This window comes from Symphalangus syndactylus, chromosome 12 (assembly GCF_028878055.3).
Source record: "Symphalangus syndactylus isolate Jambi chromosome 12, NHGRI_mSymSyn1-v2.1_pri, whole genome shotgun sequence".
In the NCBI taxonomy this organism is placed as follows: Eukaryota; Metazoa; Chordata; class Mammalia; order Primates; family Hylobatidae; genus Symphalangus; species Symphalangus syndactylus.
The window spans coordinates 135,151,497-135,175,269 of record NC_072441.2 but is presented as its reverse complement, the minus strand read 5'-3'; the positions used below and the strand labels follow the sequence as shown (position 1 = coordinate 135,175,269).

The 23,773-nt window shown below is 38.6% G+C and overlaps 1 protein-coding gene and 1 long non-coding RNA gene across 2 annotated transcripts in view; both read left to right on the top strand.

Moving 5' to 3' along the window:
- CCDC30 (coiled-coil domain containing 30) overlaps positions 1–23,773 on the top strand; it is a 143,630-nt gene that overhangs the window by 11,332 nt on the left and 108,525 nt on the right. Inside the window, exons 3-4 of the mRNA XM_055255695.2 lie at positions 2,599–2,714; positions 4,193–4,291. Coding sequence (XP_055111670.2) covers positions 2,599–2,714; positions 4,193–4,291 — 215 coding nt within the window. The remainder of the gene's footprint in view (positions 1–2,598; positions 2,715–4,192; positions 4,292–23,773) is intronic.
- Positions 16,053–22,171, top strand: LOC134734587 (uncharacterized). Its single transcript, XR_010117709.1, has 4 exons — positions 16,053–16,149; positions 17,394–17,494; positions 19,002–19,127; positions 22,034–22,171. It is a non-coding gene; the product is annotated as an uncharacterized lncRNA (long non-coding RNA).

Below are 23,773 nucleotides of genomic sequence, written 5' to 3'. Positions count from 1 at the left end.
ATGAAAATGCAACAATATCATCATTTCTGTGACATAGCTAAATCAGTACTTAGAGGGAATTTTATAGTATTTAATGTTTATACTGGAAATCAAGAAAGGACTCAAAATAATCTAAGTCTATACCTCAGAAACCCAGAGTAAGGTGAGCAGAATAAGAACCATAAGAATATAATTAAATATAATGAGAATAAGAAGAATAAGAACAGAATAAGAAGAAAAAATTAAATCCAAGGCATGCAGAAGGAAGGAGACATTAAAATAAGAGTTAAAATCAACAAAAGTGGCTGGGCACGGTGGCTCATGCTTGTAATCCCAGCACTTCAGGAGGCTGAAGCAGGTGGATCACGAGGTCGAGAGATCAAGACCATCCTGGCCAACATGGTGAAACTCCATCTCTACTAAAAATACAAAAATTAGCTAGGCGTGGTGGTGCACGCCTGTAATCCCAGCTAACTCGGGAGGCTGAGGCAGGAGAATCGCTTGAACCTGGGAGGCAGAGGTTGCAGTGACCCGAGATCGTGCCACTGCACTCCAGCCTGGCGACAGATCGAGACACCGTCTCAAAACAGAAAAAAAATCAACAAAACTAAAAACAGAATCACAATAGAGTAAATCAGTGGAACCAAGAGCTGCTTCTTCAGAAAGAACAACATTGATAAACTTTTAGCTAGATTGGTCATGAAAAAAGAGAGGTCACAAATTACCAATATAAAAAATAACAGAATAGTTCTACAGAATAAAAAGATAATATGGGAATATTATGAATAACTTTATGCCAATAAATTGATGGCCTGGATGACGTGGACACATTCCTTAAAAGACACAAACTACCAAACCTCACCTAAGAAGAAATAGCTCTAAATATATGTAAAGAGACGGAATTTTTAGTTAAAACCCTTCCCATGGGCCGGACATGGTGGCTCATGCCTGTAATCCTAGCACTTTGGGAGGCCGAGGGGGGTGAATCACTTGAGGTCAAGAGTTCAAGACCAGCCTGGTGAGCAAGGCGAAACCCTGTCTCTACTAAAAATACAAAAAAAAAAAAAAAAATTAGCCAGGTGTGGTGGCCTATGCCTATAGTCCCAGCCACTCAGGAGGCTGAGACAGGAGAATCACTTGAACCCAGGAGGCGGAGACTGCAGTGAGATTGCACCACTGCACTCCAGCCTGGGCAACAGAGCAAGATTCTGACTCAAATAAAAGATAAAATAAAATTAAAAAATAAAAATAAAAATCTTCCCATGAGGAAAACTCCAGGCTCAGATGGCTTCATTAGTGAATTCTAATAAGAGGAATTATTTAAGGAATAAATAATACTAAATTTATATAATTTCTTCCAGAAAATTGAAGAAGAGAATACTTCCCACCTTTTTAAGTGGCCAGTTAACAAAGAAGTACAGAGAGTAAGAAATAACTTGTTGGATAGTAAAATTAAATGCAGTATGTTTACCAACAATAGATTGTTAAATAAGTGACTATACGAGGCATACTTTGCAGCTATTTAAGATGACAAGAAGCCAAGTGTGCACTGACATGAATCGATTTCTGTGATATATTATCAAGTGAATATGACAAGTTGTAGAATAAGATGTGTGGTATAATATAATTTGGGTTTTTTATTTGTGGAGTGTGTGTGTGTGTGTGTGCGTGTACCCACAGGACCTCTGTGAGCTGGTATATACTAGTATGGCAGTAATGTTGTGAAGATACTGGAATAATTCTGTGTTGAGTTGTAAGTAGCTGTTGTCCTGAGTCTTCCAAGCATTCCTACCTGCCCTAATTGTCTTAGCTCCTTCCAGCCCCATGTCTTCCCAGCCACTAAAGAGATAATATTTAGCACAGCAAAATGTTCTCTAGAACTCTACTTCAGAGCTACATTCTTAAAGATGAGGGTACATCCTTAACCAATTGTTAAATATTTTTAACACAACTTCATCTGTTTGTATATTACTATAAATATATATAAATTTCTGAAAATATTTACTGTGTGTTAAAAATATTATTTTGCGGCATGGTACTAGGTGAAGGTGGGATAAAAATATTCACTTTGAACAAAACTATATAGTTTGATTAACAAAAAGCCTATGTTCCATTTGTGATCAATAAAATTTGAGGTGTTAACACTTTACAATTTCAAGACTTACAATAAAGCTACAGCATGGAATTGTTCTAAGAACAGATATATAAACTAATGGACTAGGAGGTATGTAAAAGAGACAGGACTGAAAGGTATGTAGGAAGACCATTTTTTTTTTTGGTCATTTAACTTTTAAAAGGTAGGCTAGGCTAAATTGTTTTAAAATTCTAGGTCCTAGAAGAACCTCTATTGCTGGAAACCCTACACTCAAAAAGTCCAATTCATTGGTCTGGTGTGAGTAATATAAAATTTCTCTGTTGTTTCTTTGGGTTGGTAGAATATTCTAGGACTAGACGTGAGAGCCTAGTGGCTCTCCTGCACAGAGAACCAGCCACATATGCAGAGACATGGTAGGACTGACAAGAAGGGCAGGCAATAGCACTTCCTTTGTTTTTAGAGTTAGTACCCCTGAAACTAAAACTTTGATCCAGTTGAGTAAACTGTGTTCTTCTCTGTTTTAGATGTAGCTGACCTACAGAAAGCAAAGGAACATAATCAGAGATTGGATGAGGAAATTCTGGCTTTAAGAAATAGGGTTCGATCCCTTGACTCAGAAAAAAAGGTGCTTGGTGAAATGGTAAGTTTAATTTACTTCTTAGAACTTATTTAAATGTGTCTACCGTAACAATCAACAGCATAAGCAACACAGATATACAACATGTAAGCTGGTCTTTAGCAGGGACCAATACTGGTGGCTGTAACATCTCGGGGATGCCATGCTTTGACCTAGATGCATTCTATCAGTACTTATATTTTACACATTTTAACTACCTATGCTAAACAGCAACACTGTTGCTATCATGTAAATCTAGGATCTTTTAAATAAGGAATTAGATAATAGTTTATAGTTAACACATTCACCACATAGAAAATATTACTCTATTATATTGGATAAGTTTAAGATTATTAATACTAAATCTTTAATTGTTTATATTTTTAACCATTTCTTCTTAGCAATTTACTGATTTTTAAAAATATGTACTTCCAAATTTTAAATACATCTCTTCAATTTTAGTTATACTCATTAAATAATCATATATCTAATATCTAAGAAAATACCTGGCATAATACTAGGTGCTTTAGAAATTTTTTTGCAAGAGTGACTAAAGAGCCATCAGGATGGCTACTATCAAAACAACAGAGAATAACAAATGTTGATGTGGAAAAATTGGAACCCTTGTGCATTGCTAGTGAGAATCTAAAGTAGTATAGCCACCATGGAAAACAGTTACTCCAAAAGTTAAATATAGAATCACCATGGGGTCTGACAATTCCACTTCTGGATATATGCCCCAGAGAATTGAAAACAGAGACTCAAACATATATCTGTACATCCATATTCATAGTAGCATTATTCACAATAGCCAAAAGGTGGAAGCAGCTCAGATGCTCATTGATAGAGGAACAGATAAGCAAAATGTGGTATAGCCATACACTTATATGACATGCTTAGAGTAGTGAAAGTCATAGAGACAGAAAGTATTAATAGAATGGTGGTTGCCAGTGGCTGGGAAGAAGGAGTAATGGGAGTTATTGTTTAATGGGTATAGAGTTTCAGTGCAAGATGAAGAGTTCTGGAGATAGATGGTGGTGATGGTTGCACAACAGTGTGCTTGACAATGTACTTAATAATATGCTTAATGATGCTTAATGCCACTGAACTGTACACTTAAAAATGGCTAACATGGTAAATTTTGTGTTATATGTATTTTAACACAATAAAAATGCAATCATAAAAAGAATGAATAAACAAGTGAAGATTGGTAAGTTGTCTAAGTCTTTGTAAATTTATGTATCTAATACATTTATATATTTAATACATGTGTGTATGCATGAAAAAGTTCAGGCAGGGTACATTCCAAGCAGTGTTATTTCTGGAAAGGGAGGACCAGTTGTGATATGAAGGAAAATACCATTTTTTATTCTGTATACCTATGTGTTGAAGTTTTACAAGAAGAGTGTATTTATATATTACTTGTATAATTAAAAAACAAAGCAGTAATTTATCCAAACAAAAATTGAGAAGTCTACAAGATGTTTACTTTTGTATTTAAGGTCGAAAGACTTAAAGGAGAGGTGTGTGAATCTCAAGAGAATAAGCAACTTGGAAACCACTCCCCTGGAAAAACTGTGGGTGGTGAACAGACAGAACAGGTATTGTATTTTAAAGTTCTGTTCTTTCTGATTTCTAATTTTTGAGTTACATTTTCACAGAGTATACTAGAGTAATTGGTGCTAATCATTTGCTACTCTTCTTATTTGGCTGTCTTTTTCTATTGCTCAGCTAATTAGAGTGGAAGAGTAAAGAGGGCTACAGAGGATGTGTTCTGTTCACTTCTTCCTCATAGAGAACAATTAATTTGGAGAATATAGTAGATTGTTTCTCTGAAGAGAAAAGAATCTTATGAAGATACAATTTGAGCAAATCATGGAGAACTAATAAAGTGTAGGCTCCAGTGTGTACAGTGTCTACTATATTCAGCATTATCAGCCTCTAAAGTGGTGAGCAAAGCAATCAAACCCAAGACAGACTGATGCAAGTGCCAGGGTATATCTAGTAAATAGTGGTTTTAATTTGCCTTTTGAGGGTGTCTAATGACCATGAATATGTTTTGGCCATTTATATATGTTCTTTTGTGAAGCATCTGTTCAAATCTTTTGTACATTTTTAATGGAGTGGTCTGTATTCTTAAAAAATTTATTTTATTTTTATTATTATATTTTTTTTAGAGATAGGTTCTCACTCTGTTGCCCAGGCTGGAGTACAGGGGTGCAGTCCTGGCTCACTGCAGCCTCAACCTTCCAGGCCCAAGCCATCCTCCTGCTCCAGTGTCTCAAGTAGCTGGGACTGTAGGCATGCAGCACCACACCCAGCTAATTTTAAAAAATCTTTTTTGTAGAGATGAGGTCTCACTATGTTGTCCAGGCCAGACTCAAACTCCTGGCCTCAGGTAATCTTCTTGCCTCCCAAAGTGCTGGGATTCCAGGCATGTGCCACTGTTTCTGTTTCTGGCTTGTATTCTTTTTTTTTTTTTTTTTTTTTTAGATGGAGTCTCGCTCTGTCGCCCAGGCTGGAGTGCAGTGGCGTGATGTCGGCTCACTGTAAGCTCCGCCTCCTGGGTTCACACCATTCTCCTGCCTCAGCCTCCCCAGTAGCTGGGACTACAGGCACCCACCACCATGCCCGGCTAATTTTTTGTATTTTTAGTAGAGACAGGGTTTCACTGTGTCTCAATCTCTTGACCTCATGATCTGCCCGCCCCAGCCTCCCAAAGTGCTGGGATTACAGGTGTGAGCCACTGTGCCCAGCCTCTGGCTTGTATTCTTTCTTTATATTGAGTTGTAGAAGTAGATTTATTTTGTTTTTTACATATTAGAGATGATGTCTCACCATGTTGCCCAAGCTCTCAAACACCTGGCCTGAAGTGGTTCTCCATCTTTGGCTTCTTAAAGTGCTGGGATTACATGCATAAGCCACCACACCTGGCCAAGAGTTCTTTATATATTTTCAATACCAGTCCTTTGTTTTAGATATATGTATTATATATATATTTTTAATTTTATTATTATGCTTTAAGTTTTAGGGTACATGTGCACAACGTGCAGGTTTGTTACATATGTATACCTGTGCCATGTTGGTGTGCTGCACCCATTAACTCGTTGTTTAGCATTAGGTATATCTCCTAATGCTTTCCCTCCCCCCTCCCCCCACCCCACAACAGTCCCTGGTGTGTGACATTCCCCTTCCTGTGTCCATGTGTTCTCATTGTTCAATTCCCACCTATGAGTGAGAACATGCGGTGTTTGGTTTTTTGTCCTTGCGATAGTTTGCTGAGAATGATGGTTTCCAGTTTCATCCATGTCCCTATAAAGGACATGAACTCATCATTTTTTATGGCTGCATAGTATTCCATGGTGTATATGTGCTACATTTTTTTAATCTAGTCTATCATTGTTGGACACTTAGGTTGGTTCCAAGTCTTTGCTATTGCAAATAGTGCCACAGTAAACATACATGTGCATGTGTCTTTATGGCAGCATGTTTTATAATCCTTTGGGTCTATACCCAGTAATGGAATGGCTGGGTCAAATGGTATTTCTAGTTCTAGATCCCTGAGGAATCGCCACACTGACTTCCACAATGGTTGAACTAGTTTACAGTCCCACCAACAGTGTAAAAGTGTTCCTGTTTCTCCACATCCTCTCCAGCACCTGTTGTTTCTTGACTTTTTAATGATCGCCATTCTAACTGGTGTGAGATGGTATCTCATTGTGGTTTTGATTTGCATTTCTTTGATGGCCAGTGATGATGAGCATTTCTTCATGTGTTTTTTGGCCACATAAATGTCTTCCTTTGAGAAGTGTCTGTTCATATCCTTCGCCCACTTTTTGATGGGGTTGTTTGTTTTTTTCTTGTAAATTTGTTGGAGTTCATTGTAGATTCTGGATATTAGCCCTTTGTCAGATGAGTAGGTTGCAAAAATTTTCTCCCATTCTGTATGTTGCCTGTTCACTCTGATGGTAGTTTCTTTTGCTGTGCAGAAGCTCTTTAGTTTAATTAGATCCCATTTGTCAATTTTGGCTTTTGTTGCCATTGCTTTTGGTGTTTTAGACATGAAGTTCTTGCCCATGCCTATGTCCTGAATAGTATTGCCTAGGTTTTCTTCTAGGGTTTTTATGGTTCTAGGTCTAACATTTAAGTCTTTAATCAATCTTGAATTAATTTTTGTATCACGTGTAAGGAAGGGATGCAGTTTCAGCTTTCTACATATGGCTAGCCAGTTTTCCCAGCACCATTTACTAAATAGGGAATCCTTTCCCCATTGCTTGTTTTTGTCAGGTTTGTCAAAGATCAGATAGTTGTAGATATGCGGCATTATTTCTGAGGGCTCTGTTCTGTTCCATTGGTCTATATCTCTGTTTTGGTACCAGTACCATGCTGTTTTGGTTACTGTAGCCTTGTAGTATAGTTTGAAGTCAGGTAGCGTGATTCCTCCAGCTTTGTTCTTTTGGCTTAGGATTGACTTGGCGATGTGGGCTCTTTTTTGGTTCCATATGAACTTTAAAGTAGTTTTTTCCAATTCTGTGAAGAAAGTCATTGGTAGCTTGATGGGGATGGCGTTGAATCTATAAATTACCTTGGGCAGTGTGGCCATTTTCACGACATTGATTCTTCCTACCCATGAGCATGGACTGTTCTTCGATTTGTTTGTATCCTCTTTTATTTCATTGAGCAGTGGTTTGTAGTTCTCCTTTAAGAGGTCCTTCACATCCCTTGGATGTATTACAAATAAATCTTTTCTTATTCTATGACATGTCTTTCATTTCCTCAATGTTTTATAAAGAGTAGAAGTTTTAAAATTTTGATGGAGGTGAATTCATCAATGTTTTCTTTTATAATTTTGTGATAGGACACAAAAAGCCTATTTAAGAAATCTTTGTCTACTCTAAGGTCACAAAATATATTTCTTACACTTTCTTCCAAATTTTTTATAGCTTTAGTTGCTACATTTAAGTTTATGGTCTACTGCAGGTAATTTTTGTATATACTGTGAGGTAAAATTGAGAGGTTCATTCATTTTCAGTGTATATCCAGTTATTCCAGAAAGATTTGGCAAAAAGAGTTATTTCTTTAAGGATTAAAGTTGGCACCTTTATTAAAAACATTTATAAAGATCTGCCTCTGGACTCTGTATTCTATTCTGTTAACCCATGTGTTTATTCTTAGAACAATTCCATGCTGTAACTTCAATGTAATTCTTGAAATTATAAGGTGTAACACCTTCTTCTCTGAACTCATCAAAGTCATTCTCCGTCCAGCTTTGTTCCATTGCTGGCAAGGAGCCGTATTCCTTTGAAGGAGAAGAGGCGCTCTGATTTTTAGAATTTTCAGCTTTTCTGCTCTGGTTTCTCCCCATCTTTGTGGTTTTATCTACCTTTGGTCTTTGATGATGGTGATGTACAGATGGGGTTTTGGTGTGGATGTCCTTTCTGTTTGTTAGTTTTCCTTCTAACAGTCAGGACCCTCAGCTGCAGGTCTGTTGGAGTTTGCTGGAGGTCCACTCCAGACCCTGTTTGCCTGGGTATCACCAGCAGAGGCTGCAGAACAGCAAATATTGCAGAACAGCAAATGTTGCTGCCTAATCCTTCCTCTGGAAGCTTCATCTCACAGGGTCACCCAGCCATATGAGGTGTCAGTCTGCCCCTACGGGGAGGTGCCACCCAGTTAGGCTACTTGGGTGTCAGGGACCCACTTGAGGAGGCAGTCTGTCCATTCTCAGATCTCAAACTCCGTGCTGGGAGAACCACTGCTGTCTTCAAAGCTGTCAGATGGGGATGTTTAAGTCTGCAGAAGTTTCTGCTGCCTGTTGTTCAGCTGTGCCCTGCTCCCAGAGGTGGAGTCTACAGAGGCAGGCAGGCCTCCTTGAGCTGTCGTGGGCTCCACCTAGTTCGAGCTTCCTGGCCTCTTTGTTTACCTACTCAAGCCTCAGCAATGGCGGACACCCCTCCCTCAGCCTTGCTGCCAACTTGCAGTTTGATCTCAGACTGTTGTGCTAGTAATGAGCGAGGCTCCATGGGTGTGGGACCCTCCAAACCAGGCACGGGATATAATCTCCTGGTGTGCCGTTTGCTAACACCACTGAAAAAGCGCAGTATTAGGGTGGGAGTGTCCTGATTTTCCAGCTACCATCTGTTGTGGCTTCCCTTGGCTAGGAAAGGGAATTTCCTGACTGCTTGCACTTCCCAGGTGAGGCGATGCCCTGCCCTGCTTCAGCTCATGGTCCATGGGCTGCACCCACTGTCCAACAAGCCCCCATGAGATGAACCCGGTACCTCAGTTGGAAATGCAGAAATCACCCATCTTCTGTGTCGCTCACAGTGGGAGCTGTAGACTGGAGCTGTTCCTATTTGGCCATCTTGGAACCTCCCTCATAAATTCTTGTCAGGAAATTTTTATCCCCCAAGAAGGAAACTCTATATATAATTAGTATTCATTTCTTATTTTTCTACCTGCCCCCTTCCCCCAGCCTCTGGCCACCACTAAAGTACTTTCTGCCTTTGAATTTGGCTATCTTGTACATTTTACAAAAGTGGAACCATACAATATGTGGACATTTGTGTCTGCCTTCTTTCACTTAGCATAATGTTTTCAAAGTTCATATTGTAGTATGAATTAGTACTTTATCCCTTTCTGTGGCTCAATATTTTATTGTGTGGATTATCTTTTTGAGACAGGGTCTCACTCTGTCACCCAGGCTGGAGTGCATGATCGCTGCAGCCTTGACATCCCAAGCTCAAGCAATTTACCCACCTCAGCCTCCTGAGTAGCTGGGACTATAAATGCACACCACCACGCTCAACTAATTTTTGTTATTTGTAGTAAAGATAAGGTCTGGCTATGTTGCACAGGCTAGTTTCAAACTCCTGAGCTCAAGCAGTCCTTCCATTTGGCCTCCCAAAATGCTGGGATTATAGACATGAGCCACTACACCCCACCCTTAGTGAAGCGGCATTGTTGAGGGGGTAAATACCCAGGGTTCCTCGTCTCACACTAGGAAGATTAAAGACATAGACACACGTGGGTGGGCTAAGGAGTGGTTTAATAGGCAGAAGAAAAGAGAGAGGAGAGCAGCTTTCTCTCTTATGAGAGAGAGAGGGGCATCCAAAAGGTAAAAGCCGGCCTGCAGTGGACCGCAGCAGATTTTATAGGCAAGCTTGAGGAGGCAGTGTCTGATTTATGTAGGGCCTACAGATTGATTCAACTAGGTGTGACATGTACATAGCATGTGGGGAAGGCTTGTCACCCCACCCTAATCTTAATATGCAAATGGGCTTTCTACTTGACCAGCGCCATCTTGTCTGCTCCATACTGTACATGTGGCTGGCAAAGAGAAGGGAAGATGGAGCCGCCATTTTGATCATGCCTAGTCCCAGGTACCCTTTTCCTATTGGCACAACTGCTGGCATTCACCTTTGTAAGCTTCCAGCTTACTTGTCTATGTCTGCAGCTCAATTTTACAGGCTGCTCTTTGTTAGAGAACAAAATGATTTGGGGGCTGTTTTTCATTAAAATTAAAACCTTAATGAGGACTTCTTTACCCTCACTATCTGCCTAAATAATTTCCTTTTAACTCCTATCTTATTCCCCACTCAGGAGTGGTAACCCTAACTGCCGAGACCAGCTCGGTCAGGGAGACCCTGACCCAGTGGCGCTAGAGGAATTAAAGACACACACACAGAAATATAGAGGTGTGAAGTAGGAAATCAGGGCTCTCACAGCCTTCAGAGCTGAGTGCCCCAAACAGAGATTTACCCACATATTTTTTAACAGCAAGCCAGTCATTAGCATTGTTTCTATAGATATTAAATTGACTAAAAGTATCCCTTATGAGAAACGAAGGGATGGGCCAAATTAAAGGAATAGGTTGGGCTAGTTAACTGCAGCAGGAGCATGTCCTTAAGGCACAGATCGCTCATGCTATTGTTTGTGGCTTAAGAATGCCTTTAAACAGTTTTCCGCCCTGGGCGGGCCAAGTGTTCCTTGCCCTCATTCCGGTAAGCCCACCACCTTCCAGCGTGGGTGTTATGGCCATCAAGAACATGTCACAGTGCTGCAGAGATTTTGTTTATGGCCAGTTGGGGGGCCAGTTTATGGCGAGATTTCAGGGGGCTTGTTCCCAGCACCTGTTATTAAGGGGTATTAGATGATGACTCTTTCTGACTACTTCCTGCTGAAAAGGGGTGCCCTGTGGAGAACACCAGCTAGGGCTTCTCCTGGGGTCCTCAGAAGAAAGGCATGTCCATGCATAGTTCTGTCCACAGCACCATTTGGAGTTTGATTGCTGTCCGCCATTCTGATGGGTTGTAATACTCGTTTGCCTCCACCAGATGCTGCTGAAATGTTAATAGTGTTAATATAAAAGTAACATTAACAAATGTTAATAATGTTAATATAAAAGGATAAGTGGCATTGGATTTGGGTGGCTAGAGTAACTTCAGTATTAACCTTGGCTAAATCTTTCCTGCAATTATTAATTCTTTCACAACTTCCACAGACCATTTATGACATGCTTAAAATTTCTGACTTTTCCTAAACATCCTTCTTTTTAAACAAGCTGTTATTCTCTTTAGGATAAGAATTTACCATACAAGATCCTTTCTTATATAAAATCTATTTTCTTTGTAACCTTCTTTGCATAGCTAGGGTGTGACATATTACCAAACCCAATAAAAAGTCCTGGTGGACTCAGTGATAGTAAAACCTTCATGTTTACCTCTTGTCAATAGCTATTATTCATGCTATAAGGATAATAATTAAGCAAAATACTACAGCAGTGGAAACTCTCTGTCCAATATTTCAGTTAGAAGGTGCTACCATGAAAAAGAAAAAAGAAGGTGCTACCATGTATAACTCTACCGCAAATAGTAGAGTGAGTGTAGCGATTCCCACAAGGGTGTTGTAGTAGATCATTTCCATCTAAAATTTTAGTTGCCAAGATACAGAATTTCCCTTTTGGAAGGTCTATGAAGTTCCTTGGTTTTATTGTCCCAAAGAAATCTCTGGGTTATGAGCAACCTACTCACTTTTATTACCTGGCAGGATTTGCAGGATAATTGGCCAGAACTAGCATATTGACCCAGATTTTTACATTACCCATACATTTTTGTTTTTCCCAAGTTGCAGGAAATCATTACTTGATTCACAAGAATAAGTAGGGCTAGTCTAAAATGTAGGGAAAAAAAACATAAAAATAACCAATGAAACTAGAATTTAATGAAAAATGTATAAGTTTTGGAGCATAATTTTTTTCTCTCCAGTCCTCATTTTCAGTAAAAACAAATTATGATAGGACCATGTTGTTTGTAGAATAAAGTTTAGTCATATGCTTGGCCTGACTATTTGCATAAAGTGCAACAAGAATAATTATTTCTACATAGGCCTTTTGGATTGGATTTGATGAAACTCTGTTCCAGAAAGAATCTCAGATAAGACCTTTTAAAGCCAAGTCCAGCCATGGGTTTATATCCTGAAATACCTGTGAGTTGGGTGATCCTTTCCTCTTAAGGTCCTAAGATAAGTTTGGAGCACCTGGACCTGTTAGAAAGTGACGTTTTTTACTGACCATAGGTCAGGAATCTACCTGGGGGACTGTGTAGGCAAGAGTATGAGGCCAGTCTTCCCCAAAGGGCTTTTATTGGCTCTTCAAGTCAAGCTCGATTCCTTAAAAAGAAATACAGCCTTCCAGTCAAAGTCTTGGTAAAGACAACCAGTTTCTCCAATTGTATTCTGTTGAAAAAGAAAATGGATTCTTATTGCACTAATGCAAATAACTATATTGCCGTAAGTTAAGAATACTCCCAAATAGTTTCCAAATTTTAGAGGAACCAGGCAATGAAAAAGAAGTATGCCTTAAATTTTGTTCACAAGAGTATACCTTACTTAATTATTAAAAGCTGTAGGTAGCTTAAAATAAAAGTTTCCTTGACATTGAAGGACAAAATAAGGATAAGCAGTGTTTCAAGCAAAAAGTTAAGAAAGATTATGTCAGACTTCTTTTAGTGTAGTTCATGCAGTTAACTCCTGTTTGATATTCATGAACATTTCAGCTCCTCATGAATCCTGTATGTATTTTCTCTATTCCAATGTTAGAAACCTGCATTTGAGAACACCTGTAAAAGTCCTATAGCTTGATTATAAACTACCTTTTGAAAAGGAACAAAGCAAGACAACAATTGCCAGCAGATGACAAAATTTCCAGCATAGTTACTGTTAAAAACATGACTGACAAAGAGATTTGGTTATCTTTGTGGTTTACAATAATTCTATCGTAATTATGGTTAATAGCATATACATAGACATTAGAATTTTAGAAATCCCATACAATTTTAGAACATGTATTAGTATTATTCAACAAAATATAACCTAAAGAAGATTGGACATCATTTTAGCAATTCCGTGTAATTAAATATGTCAAATAATCCTGTTTGCCTCTTCCCTGGGTGGTTCAGAGGCCCTCTGAACCATCCAGAAAGCCAGGCATCAGAAGAGATAATTTTGAAACTTGAAGTTTGATTTTGGAAGCCTGATAAATATGTTAGAGTTTAAAACACTTGATATTATTAAATAGAAGTCTAGATTACCATAAATTATTTATTTTGCCAAAATGATAACTCAAAAAGCAAAAATCTTTCATTAACCTTTACTATTACATGAAAATCCTGTTCAAAGCCAAAATTTATCCTTGCATTAGTTTAATGTTAACCCCATTTTTTTTTTTGAAATGGAATTTTGTTCTTGTTGCCCAGGCTGGAGTGCAATGGTGCAATCTCAGCTCACTGCAACCTCTGCCTCTCAGATTCAAGTGATTCTCCTGCCTCAGCCTCCCAAGTAGTTGGGATGACTGGCATGTGCCACCACACCTGGGTAATTTTTGTATTTTTAGTAGAGATGGGGTTTCACCATGTTGTTCAGGCTGGTCTCAAACTCCTGACCTCAGGTGATCCATCCACCTTCGCCACCCGAAGTGCTGGGATTACAGATGTGAGCCACCACGCCCAGCCTCAATTTTTTAATGAAACCTCATAGACAATACCATGTAATCTTAAGCAATTTGACCATGAGGTGAAATCTTTACAAACCTTTTGTAACCCTTTTGCTGAAAGGCGCATTAGCGTCTTAAGACAACTTTGCTGTGCTTTTATTTCAATGCTCAATTTATGAAAAACCATATAATACCCTTCTGAATTTAGTTAAGGTTTACACATGGGATTTTTGCCAGATTAATTTTTATAATCTTTCCATAACTTGCTTAAACCTTCAGCTTTATCTTATTTAAGACAATTCTTTATGACTAGGCAAAATTCACATTTCTATGCCTTCTTATAATCTCTTACTAAAAAACACATTTTACTGTTTTTACACACCTCGCATGTAAATCTATTTTTAGTAGTCAAAATTACATATTATGATAGTAACTCATAGCAATTTTTAACTTTAATGTGAAACCTGGTAAGTTGTTTTGATTATGTACTAGGCACAGAGAAAGTCACTTACTTTTTCCAGCAGAGTCAGGGGGAGGTGGTTAATTTTGTATGTCCCCAAGCCTTACCAAATTGTGAAGCAGTTGGTTTACAACCTTGAAACCTTTAGCAAACCTAGTATTTGACTTATATGATTTAGATCACCTGTTTATATTGGTAGCACTTGTATTTTACCAATAATCTTTAAGACTTTTTTATTTCTTAAAAATTAAAGTCATGTTAAATAAGAGGCATTACAGCTTTTATCTTTCCTTAAAAATATTTAAGCATTTATTTTTCTCTAAGCCAATTAATTAGAGCTCTTTTTATAGATATTACACACAACACATATATAGCTACCCAGATAGAAGATTTAGCACTTGTAGAATTTTTCATTTGCTGGTTTCTTAATTGGATTACTGGCTTCAGGGTGGAGACCTTGGAGGAACAGGACTACGAAAGCATGCATTTTTAGGGCTTAATACGCTGGCACAGCTGAAGGCAAAGACAGATCCTCAAAATTAAGGGTGCCATTTTATAGTGTATCCTGGATTTCCAAAAGGAGGGAAATACTATGGGGAGAAGACAGTGTAGTGCTTCTACCATGCATTTCATTGCAAGGCAACCCAAAGGCAATCAGCCCATTTTGTAATCAGCCCATTCCCCATGGGAGTCTTATCTCTTAATTTGGGGTGGGGATGTTTCCAGATCTTCCAGGTGGCCAAGAGCATGCTTCTCTGATCCAGATGTGCAAAGGATTAAGTATCCTGCCATAACTACTCTTAGCCGTCCCTTAAGGTATATTTTTTACCTAGTTATTACACAAAGCCCTCTCATAACACAAAGTAATTTGATACCCCCAAAACTTAAAACTATCAGATAACGCAATACGAAACAGAACAGCACCTTCGATTTTGAGAGAGATCTAGCTGCTTTTAAATCCTGGGGTTTCATGAGGAAAACAGAGGGTGTGTGTGTGTGTGTGTGTGTGTGTGTGTTTTCCCAAAACGGTCTGTGGTGCCTCCTCTGTTTTTCCCAAGGAGTCCCAGACTACCAGAAGTTATCTTAGGGCCTCTTAAGAGTGGCAAGACAAAAAAAATGGAGAAAAATAGTTCAGTCAACTGAGAAGAAAAAAGCCCTTTTTCAAAAAACAGGATCCAAGAAGAGAAAAGCATAAAGGGTTTTAAAATACACCCTTGCTTGGATATCCACTTTTAATTAAACTGAGCACTGTAAGAAAATCCTTTTAAGTCCCTTGTTACTTGACTTTAGCCACACCAAGCAGTTAAGTTTTTCAGCTTTTGAACTTTACAAAAAGTAACCTCACAGGTGAAACAACCAGCCTAAATTAGGTTATGACTTAGCTGCGAGTGTACGAGGTATTTTCAAAGGGGTGGTAAACAGCTTTTGAAACCTTCATTGCAAAACTGTGACTGAGACAGTGCAAGAGTTTTGACCCAACCAACTCCATCTTGCTTCCAGCCCCAAAGCTGCCCTTCCCCATCCCTAGACATAGACTGAACCAACTCTGGAAGGAGTATGGTTTACAGTTTATAGCCTAAAACAAAGATGATAACCATCCCTCTTTCCTGGGGAGCAGACCAAGAAACTAGTCACAAGATTAGAAACCATTGCTTAGGAGCCATGCAGCTGGCGGCTACAAGATTTTGACTCTCCCTAAACTGCTCTCAAGGTCAGTGCTTAAGATATTTTGCAAACCCTGCCCTTGATGGATCAACGAGCACCACCCAGATCGATAAACTGGCTTATCTGAGTTTGTGACCCCCACCCAGGAACTGACTTAGCATAGAAGAAAGACCCCATTTTACAATGGTGGGGACTAAAACAAAGTATTGCCATGTGGTTACAGGTCATGTTCGCAAGGACATAAAACAAGATAGAGGCCTGTAGCAAAGTTTGTTACTGAAGATTTTGTTGGGCTAGCTTGATCAACAGGCTTATGAGGTCCTGAGCCTGTATCCTAACCTAAGGTAAGCTTTCTTTTAACAGAATCATGCAGAAAGACATACAATGCACCCTAGACTGGCTGCAACTTAAGACCAACCTCACAAATCCTCTTTCATTAATTAAAACTTTACAGAGAATATAAACAGTGGTTCTTATTATTCATTTTACCAGTTTGCACAGAGAGAGAGAAGCCAAAAGCCCAACTGGTTAAAAAAAAAAAACCATAAAACTCTTACTGTTTTGCCAGCATGTCAAGCTTCTGGGTTCCCTTCCTCTGAGCTCAACTCTAAGCCAAGCATTTTAAGGTTTGGGGAAATTAACTTTTCCCAGTTTGGAGGAACATTATAAGCCATGAAAGAAGGAAGGAAAAATACCATAGAAAAATCTGGGGGTTTGTGTTGTAGAATTGGAGGAGCTGACAATGTAGATGGTGGGCAGGAAGGACCAGGGCATCTGGAAGTATCATTTGAGGGTTTCAGTTAGGGTTGTCAATAAGTACTGCCTCTCTTCCAATTGGGAATAATGATTCCCCTGTTTCTTTACTCTCTGTATTTTCTCTTTTCCTTTTGACCTACCATAGGAGACATATTGCTCATCTCCGAATTTCTCTGCTGTCTGCAGAGCTGCCTGTTTTTCAGCCTTGGTTAGGGTTTGGCTTAGGAATAGCATAATATTCCTTTGTGAGAGGTTAAACGCTTGAGTATTGAATGCATCAACATGTCATGTGTGAATTTGAAAAAATATTCACCAGTGCAGATGGTGGCTGATGGGAGAAGGTACTCTGGGAAAAAATATTTATTCTTCTCCATTTCCTTGTGCAGTGCTGCTAAGCTGACATGATTCTTGACTACATCTTTTGTCCATACCACTGGACAGGAGGAATTATAAAAGTTACACTAGGATTTTAGTATCCATTTTTCTAATAGCATTCCCCATTCTTTCCAACTCCTCAGCTTGGGATTGTTGTTTCTGTTTTATTGACATTAAACATAAGAAAGGTAAATCAGTAGTTTGATTAATTCAGAACAATCAGGATGCTGTAGTGTATTTTTCTAATTCTTGTTCCCTTTGGCTCAGCTACCAAACAACAGCAAAGTCTCACATCCATAATAAAGCCAATCTCTAAACGATCCAAGACCAGATAGGAGGTGAAACCTGTTGCTAGGAAGTGATTTCAGGGCTACTACCTCAGAAGAAGATGCTGAAGAAATGTAGCTTTTTTTCAGTATTTTTTAAAATGACATTTTGTAACTGGTGATTTATTTAGATTGAGACTTCCATTTTAGAGCCTGAATTATCAGTAACATAGGAAGATAGAAGAGAAACCAGTACAAAAGATCAAGAGACAAAGTACAAGATTTGAATGAGGTAAGAAAAAAGGGGTAATTTTCAGTTACATTTTCTAATACAGGTAAGGCAGACACCATAAGGATGCTCGAGAATCACTGAAAATAGGCAAAACGAGAAAGCACACTTCTAGGAATATACATCCTATGATTGTGACCAGTGGTTACAGAAAACCTTGCCAGGAGTAGTCAATCAGTAAGGAGCGCATTTACTAATGTATTTAGGATAAACTGGTGTGTTGAAGTTATAAGGATGATTTAAAGGTATTGCCTTACTAACGAATGAATGTAAAAATTTGGAACAATCCAATAATAATATAAACTGCCACTTACAGAGCATTTTCTATAAGTGAGGAGCCCGTATATGTCCAGGCACCATTATCCGTATTTTTAATATGAGGAACTAAGGCTAAGAAAAGTGAGGTAACTAGCTCAGGATGCCATTGTTGGAAACCAGTAGAACAGGACTGGGAGGGCTGTTCCTACATACCACTCTGCATTTCCCAAGTTACAAAGTATAGATGTGCCAATTTCAGCCGCTTCCTGACTGGCCAAACCAAAGGTACAATTAGTTCATTTGACAGATTGGCTTTTACAATGGAGAGGGGTCGGCCGGGCACGGTGGCTCACACCTGTAATCCCAAGCACTTTGGGAGGCCGAGGTGAGTGGATCGCTTGAGCCCAGGAGTTTCAGAACAGGCTGGGCAACATGGCGAAATCCCATCACTACTATGTGTGTGTGTGTATATATATATATATATATATATATAAAATTTTAAAAAATTTTAAAAAATAAAAAATGGAGAGGGGTCTGCTGCTTGGTGATAGTGTGATCATCAAAGAAATTGGCTCAGTTTTTGTTGTGTTCCTAAGTTGTATTTTGATCTTAATTTTATCTCCTAATAGGTTTTTGTACATAAGAGAAAATTCACTTTGGCAAGGCTGAATAGCGTAGATATTAAAAGTAAGGGATTTAAGTTAGACTTGACTTAGAATCCCAGTACTGACTGTGTGAACTTGGACAAATTATGTAACATGTCTGAGCCTCACATGTCTGCTCTGTAAAAATAATGTAATAATAATTCCAATCTCATAGGGGTCCTAGAAAAACAAAATGAAATAATGCATCTAACATACTTACCATAGTCTCTGACATGTGGTTAAGTCCTCAATATAAAGTAGCTGTTATCATTATGTCTCCAATTTTTATTATTTTCAAATAATTTGGAAAGATTTCAATAATGCCTTATATTTGATAAGTGATTAAATTTTATAAAATACTTTCAAAATCACATTTTATTCCTACTGTGATGGCTATAATGTAGGTAGAACAAGTGTTACTACATTTTAGCATTTCGTAAATTGAGGCTTAGAGAGAAAAACGTATCTTATGAGCTATAAACTAGTTTTCCTAGGTTCATAAATCCCCTGGATGATTTCATTATTGAGTTAGAAAGTTGTTATTATCAGAATTTGTAGGAAACCCTGCTATTATATATAAAATTAATTATGTAAAATGCTTTTTACAGATCTTGAAAATGACCCAAGAAAAAAATGAAATGTTTGAAAGTGAGTGGTCAAAAGAGAGAGAGTGAGAGAAGCAGTTGTCATCTGGTCCTGACACTGTAGAGAAGGCCTGGAAAGTTGAAAGTGAGGTATTACCATTCAGGAAGCTGTTTTCTTCTTGTGGTAGTTCTAATTTAGGGATTTCATGTTATCATTTTTAAATAAAGTATAACTGTATGCCTCAGCTTGGGCTGCCATAACCAAATACCACAGACTAGGTCGCTCAAAGAACAGAATTTTATTTTCTCACAGTTATGGAGGATGGGAAGTCCAAGATCCAGGTGCCAGCCAAGTCAGTTCCTGGTGAGCGTTCTCTTCCTAGCTTGCAGATGGCTGCCTTCTTGCTGTGTCCTCACATGACAGAGTGAGCAAGCTGTGGTATCTCTTCTTCTTCCTATAAAGACACTAACCCTATTGGAGTAAGGCCCCACCCTTATATCCTCATTTGACCTTTATCATCCCCTTATCAACCCTATCTATCTCCAAATACAGTCCATATTGGGAATTAGGGCTTCAACAATATGAATAGGGAGGGAGAGCACAATTCAGTCCATAGCACTATAGAATATGTGTTTCTATAATAATAATGGGGTAGCTCTGTTGTTTCTCCAAGCTGAGTTCTAGCACTAATCAAAGAGTCCTTTATTTAGCAGATGTTTGTTGTAGTGTTCATAGAGTCATGGGCTTATCTCTTGTTTTAACCTCTTGTCCTGCCATCTTGGAAAGATCTATCAGGAGACATAATCAGCCTATATTATGAAAAGAGACCTGGAAGTGAGTTCATGGAAGTCTAAATCAGTAATTTAGAGGATAGTGACACTCAATCAGTTTGTAGTTTGCAGTGCGCCTAATCTCATCCTAATGACCTACAGGAATTTTCAGTGAAATAAGATAGGAAATCAATTATCATTTACCCTCTTCCCGTGGTTTTGGGAGGCCACCCTCTACCTTCTTGCCTTTTTGTCTAAGCCTTTCTAATCAGCATTTACCTCCCACTTTGACTTCAAGGCTTTGGGAAAATACCAAGTAGCTCCTCTCCTAAAGTAAATTTTATATAACCTATTCCCTTCATTGAGCACCACAGACTGACTCTCAGCCCAAAGTCTTCCACCAGTCAATCAGTGCACATACTGTGTCATCAATGTAAAAATCTGATAAAAATCTGCATTTAGGCTGGGCACGGTGGCTCACGCCTGTAATCCCAGCACTTTGGGAGGCCGAGGTGGGTGGATCACCTGAGATCAGGAGTTCAAGACCAGCCTGACCAACATGGAGAAACCCCATCTCTCCTAAAAATACAAAATACAAAATTAGCCAGGTGTGGTGGTACATACCTATAATCCCAGGTACTCGGGAGGCTGAAGCAGGAGAATCGCTTGAACCCAGGAGGCAGAGGTTGCAGTGAGCCGAGATAGCGCCATTGCACTCCAGCCTGGGCAACAAGAGCGAAACTCCATCTAAATAAAAAAAAAAAAATCTGCATTTAGCCAAAGTGTTTTCTCTCGTGGATATATATTTTTAAAAATCAAGCTGGGCACAATGGCTCACATCTGTAATCCCAGCAATTTGGGAGGCTGAGGCAAGAGGATCACTAGGAGCTCGAGACCAGCCTGGGCAACACAGTGGGACACTGTCTCCACAAAAAAAAAAAAAAAAAAAAAAAAAAAAATTTAAGTTAGCCAGGTGTGGTGGCATGTGTCTGTAATCCCAGCTACACAGGAGGCTGAGGTGGGAGGATCACTTGAGCCCAGGAGGTCAAGGCTGCAGTGAGCTGTGATCATACCACTGCACTCCAGTGTGGGTGACAGAGTGAGACCCTGTCTCAAAAAAGAAAAAAAAAGAGAAAGAGAAAAAAACATCAGAGGATTAAAGAAAACCCTGGTTAATTAAGTCACTGAATATAATTAAATAAGCATAATTTGTAGTTAGGAACACAGAGTTTAAGCTGTGCATCGTGGCACCCTTATAGTCTTAGGTACTTGGGAGGCTGAGACAGGAGGATGGTTTGAGCCCAGGAGTTGAGGACTATAGTGCACCATGATCACATCTGTAACTAGCTACTGCACTCTAGCCTGGGCAACATAGTGAGACCACATCAATATAAATAAATAAATAAATAAATAAATAAATAAATAAATAAATAAATATTTTTTTAAAAAAAAACCACAGAGTTTAAAGTCAGACAGATTTATGGATTTGGAATCTCAGCTTTATACTTCCTGGCTTTGTGAATTTAGGCAGGTCACTTAAGATCTCTGAGCCTTACTTTCAACAATTCCCTTATAAGGTTGTCAGAACATTAAAGGTAAACCACATAGCACTTTGTTCTATAAATGGTACTTCTAAAAGGATACATTTTAGAAACAGATAATATAACTATTGGCAGTCATTGCAAGCATTGCCAAAGAATTTACCTGTATATAAGCCTTGCTTAATGTAGGAAGGACTCTAGAAACTAAATCTTTCAACCTGTGAATGATGGAAACTAAGAATGCTCAGTTTATTTAATTGATTTATGTAAATTTTGTTTTAACTACTAAGAAAGGCATTGGTCTGCCAGAAGGATAGGTTGGAATATTTAAAACAAAAAATTTGTCAGTACCATTTCAAGATTCATTCTTAAAAGTATTGCCGGGCGCGGTGGCTCACGCTTGTAATCCCAGCACTTTGGGAGGCCGAGGCGGGCGGATCACGAGGTCAGGAGATCGAGACCATCCTGGCTAATACGGTGAAACCCCGTCTCCACTAAAAAATACAAAAAATTAGCCGGGCGTGGTGGCGGGCGCCTGTAGTCCCAGCTACTCGGAGAGGCTGAGGCAGGAGAATGGCGTGAACCCGGGAGGCGGAGCTTGCAGTGAGCCGAGACTGCGCCACTGCACTCCAGCTTGGGCGACAGAGCGAGACTCCGTCTCAAAAAAAAAAAAAAAAGTATTATATCTTTTATGGGGAAAATAGTCTTATTTTATTCTACTAAATGTCTTCATTTCTTAATCAGGAATTGCAAAAATCGAAGTCAGAGCTTATATGCCTTTATAATGAAGTTCACAATCTTCAAGGGGAATCAGAAAGCAGAGACCATTTTTTAAAAGCATGTGACCTGTTACAAAGAGAGAATTCTGAATTAGAAACAAAGGTGAGACTGAGTTAGGTATTTAAATGTTCAATATTTAACGTAGCTTTTATGAGGATAGGATAAAAGGAAATTAATTTTAAGCAACAGATGATTTGGGAATTGGAGTTTATTCTATTATTATAGCATAAATTGCCATATACTGCCATATACTGTGGATTATGAGTCAAGCTACATGTCAAGATAAATATTCAGACTTCAACCAGTACTTGGCAATTAGGATTAATCTGCAAATTTTTTTAATTTAAATCAGCTTCCCACCAACTTAATTTTTGGAGCACATATTATAATGTAAAATATTTATTTAAATGTCTTCAATTTAAAAATTTAGGATCAAAACATCTTTCTATAATGTCAAAGATTTATTTAAATGTCTTCAATTTAAAAATTTAGGATCAAACCATCTTTCTCAGTTACACTGAAAATTGGGCTTAGAATTAGGAAAATGTTCAAATGTCCTGATTCAAGCTTGTTCCCTAAGTTTAAAAATGGCTTCCAGAGAGATTGCTTGCAACCAGGAGTTAGAGGCTGTAGTGTGCTATGATTGTGCCTGTGAATAGCCACTGCATTTCAGCCTGGGCAGCATAGTGAGACCCCATCTCTTAAAAAAAAAAAAAGGCTACCTGACCAGTGCAAAGAATTCCCATCTAGTCCAATACTAGACTGAAAGGTTGCCTGTATAATTTCTAAAGTCCCACCTATTAGGTTATCACTATCTCCTCCTGGCTGAAAATTCCCTTCCTCAATCACTCTTTTGACTTAGACTAAAGATTAAGGAGCAAAGTCTTGAATACAGCTGTTAAAATATATTAGGCTATATTTTAACACCATATGTAAGGTGAATAACTAAATCAAAGCCTAATTTAACCTATGTATAGTTACCCCAGAAAATCAGGAGCAGGTTGCTGAGGGATTGGGACATAGATCAGATAGCATGTGACACGGGAGGGAAAGGTCCAGAACACAGGGTTTGCTACCTGGGAGAGTAGATATGTAGAGCATAATATACAACTAAGCCTTTTTTGTGGGACCTTGTCAGCAAGGTAAGTTATCATCATGTTGTACAGTTAAAGGACCAGGCCTTTTAAAATATAATTGAAAAAGTTAACAACAGATGAGCTGAAATGAGAAGAATATAATATAAAATGAAGAGATCCAGATCTGCTCTTCTGGTAATCTGGGTCTTCTTTTTTCTTAAACTTTTTATGTTGAAATAATATCAGACTCACAGAAAAAATTATGAAAGTACAAAGACTTCCCATATACTTTCACTCTTCCAAATGTTAACATGGTATCGTGTTTACCTTATCATTGTCTCTCTTTCCCTCTACACACACACACACACACACACACACACACACAGAGAGAGAGAGACACACACACACAGGTAGGTTTTTTGTAAACTCTTTGAGAGTAAGTTGGAGACATAATCTCCTTTACCCTTAAATATTTCCATGTGGGTTTACTAAAAACAATAACATCTCCTATTACCACAGTACAAGTCTCAAAATCAGGAAATTGACATTGACACAATACTATTATCTAACCTATAGCTCATATTCAGATTTTACCGATGATTTCCCTCTATAGCAAGAGAATAACTTT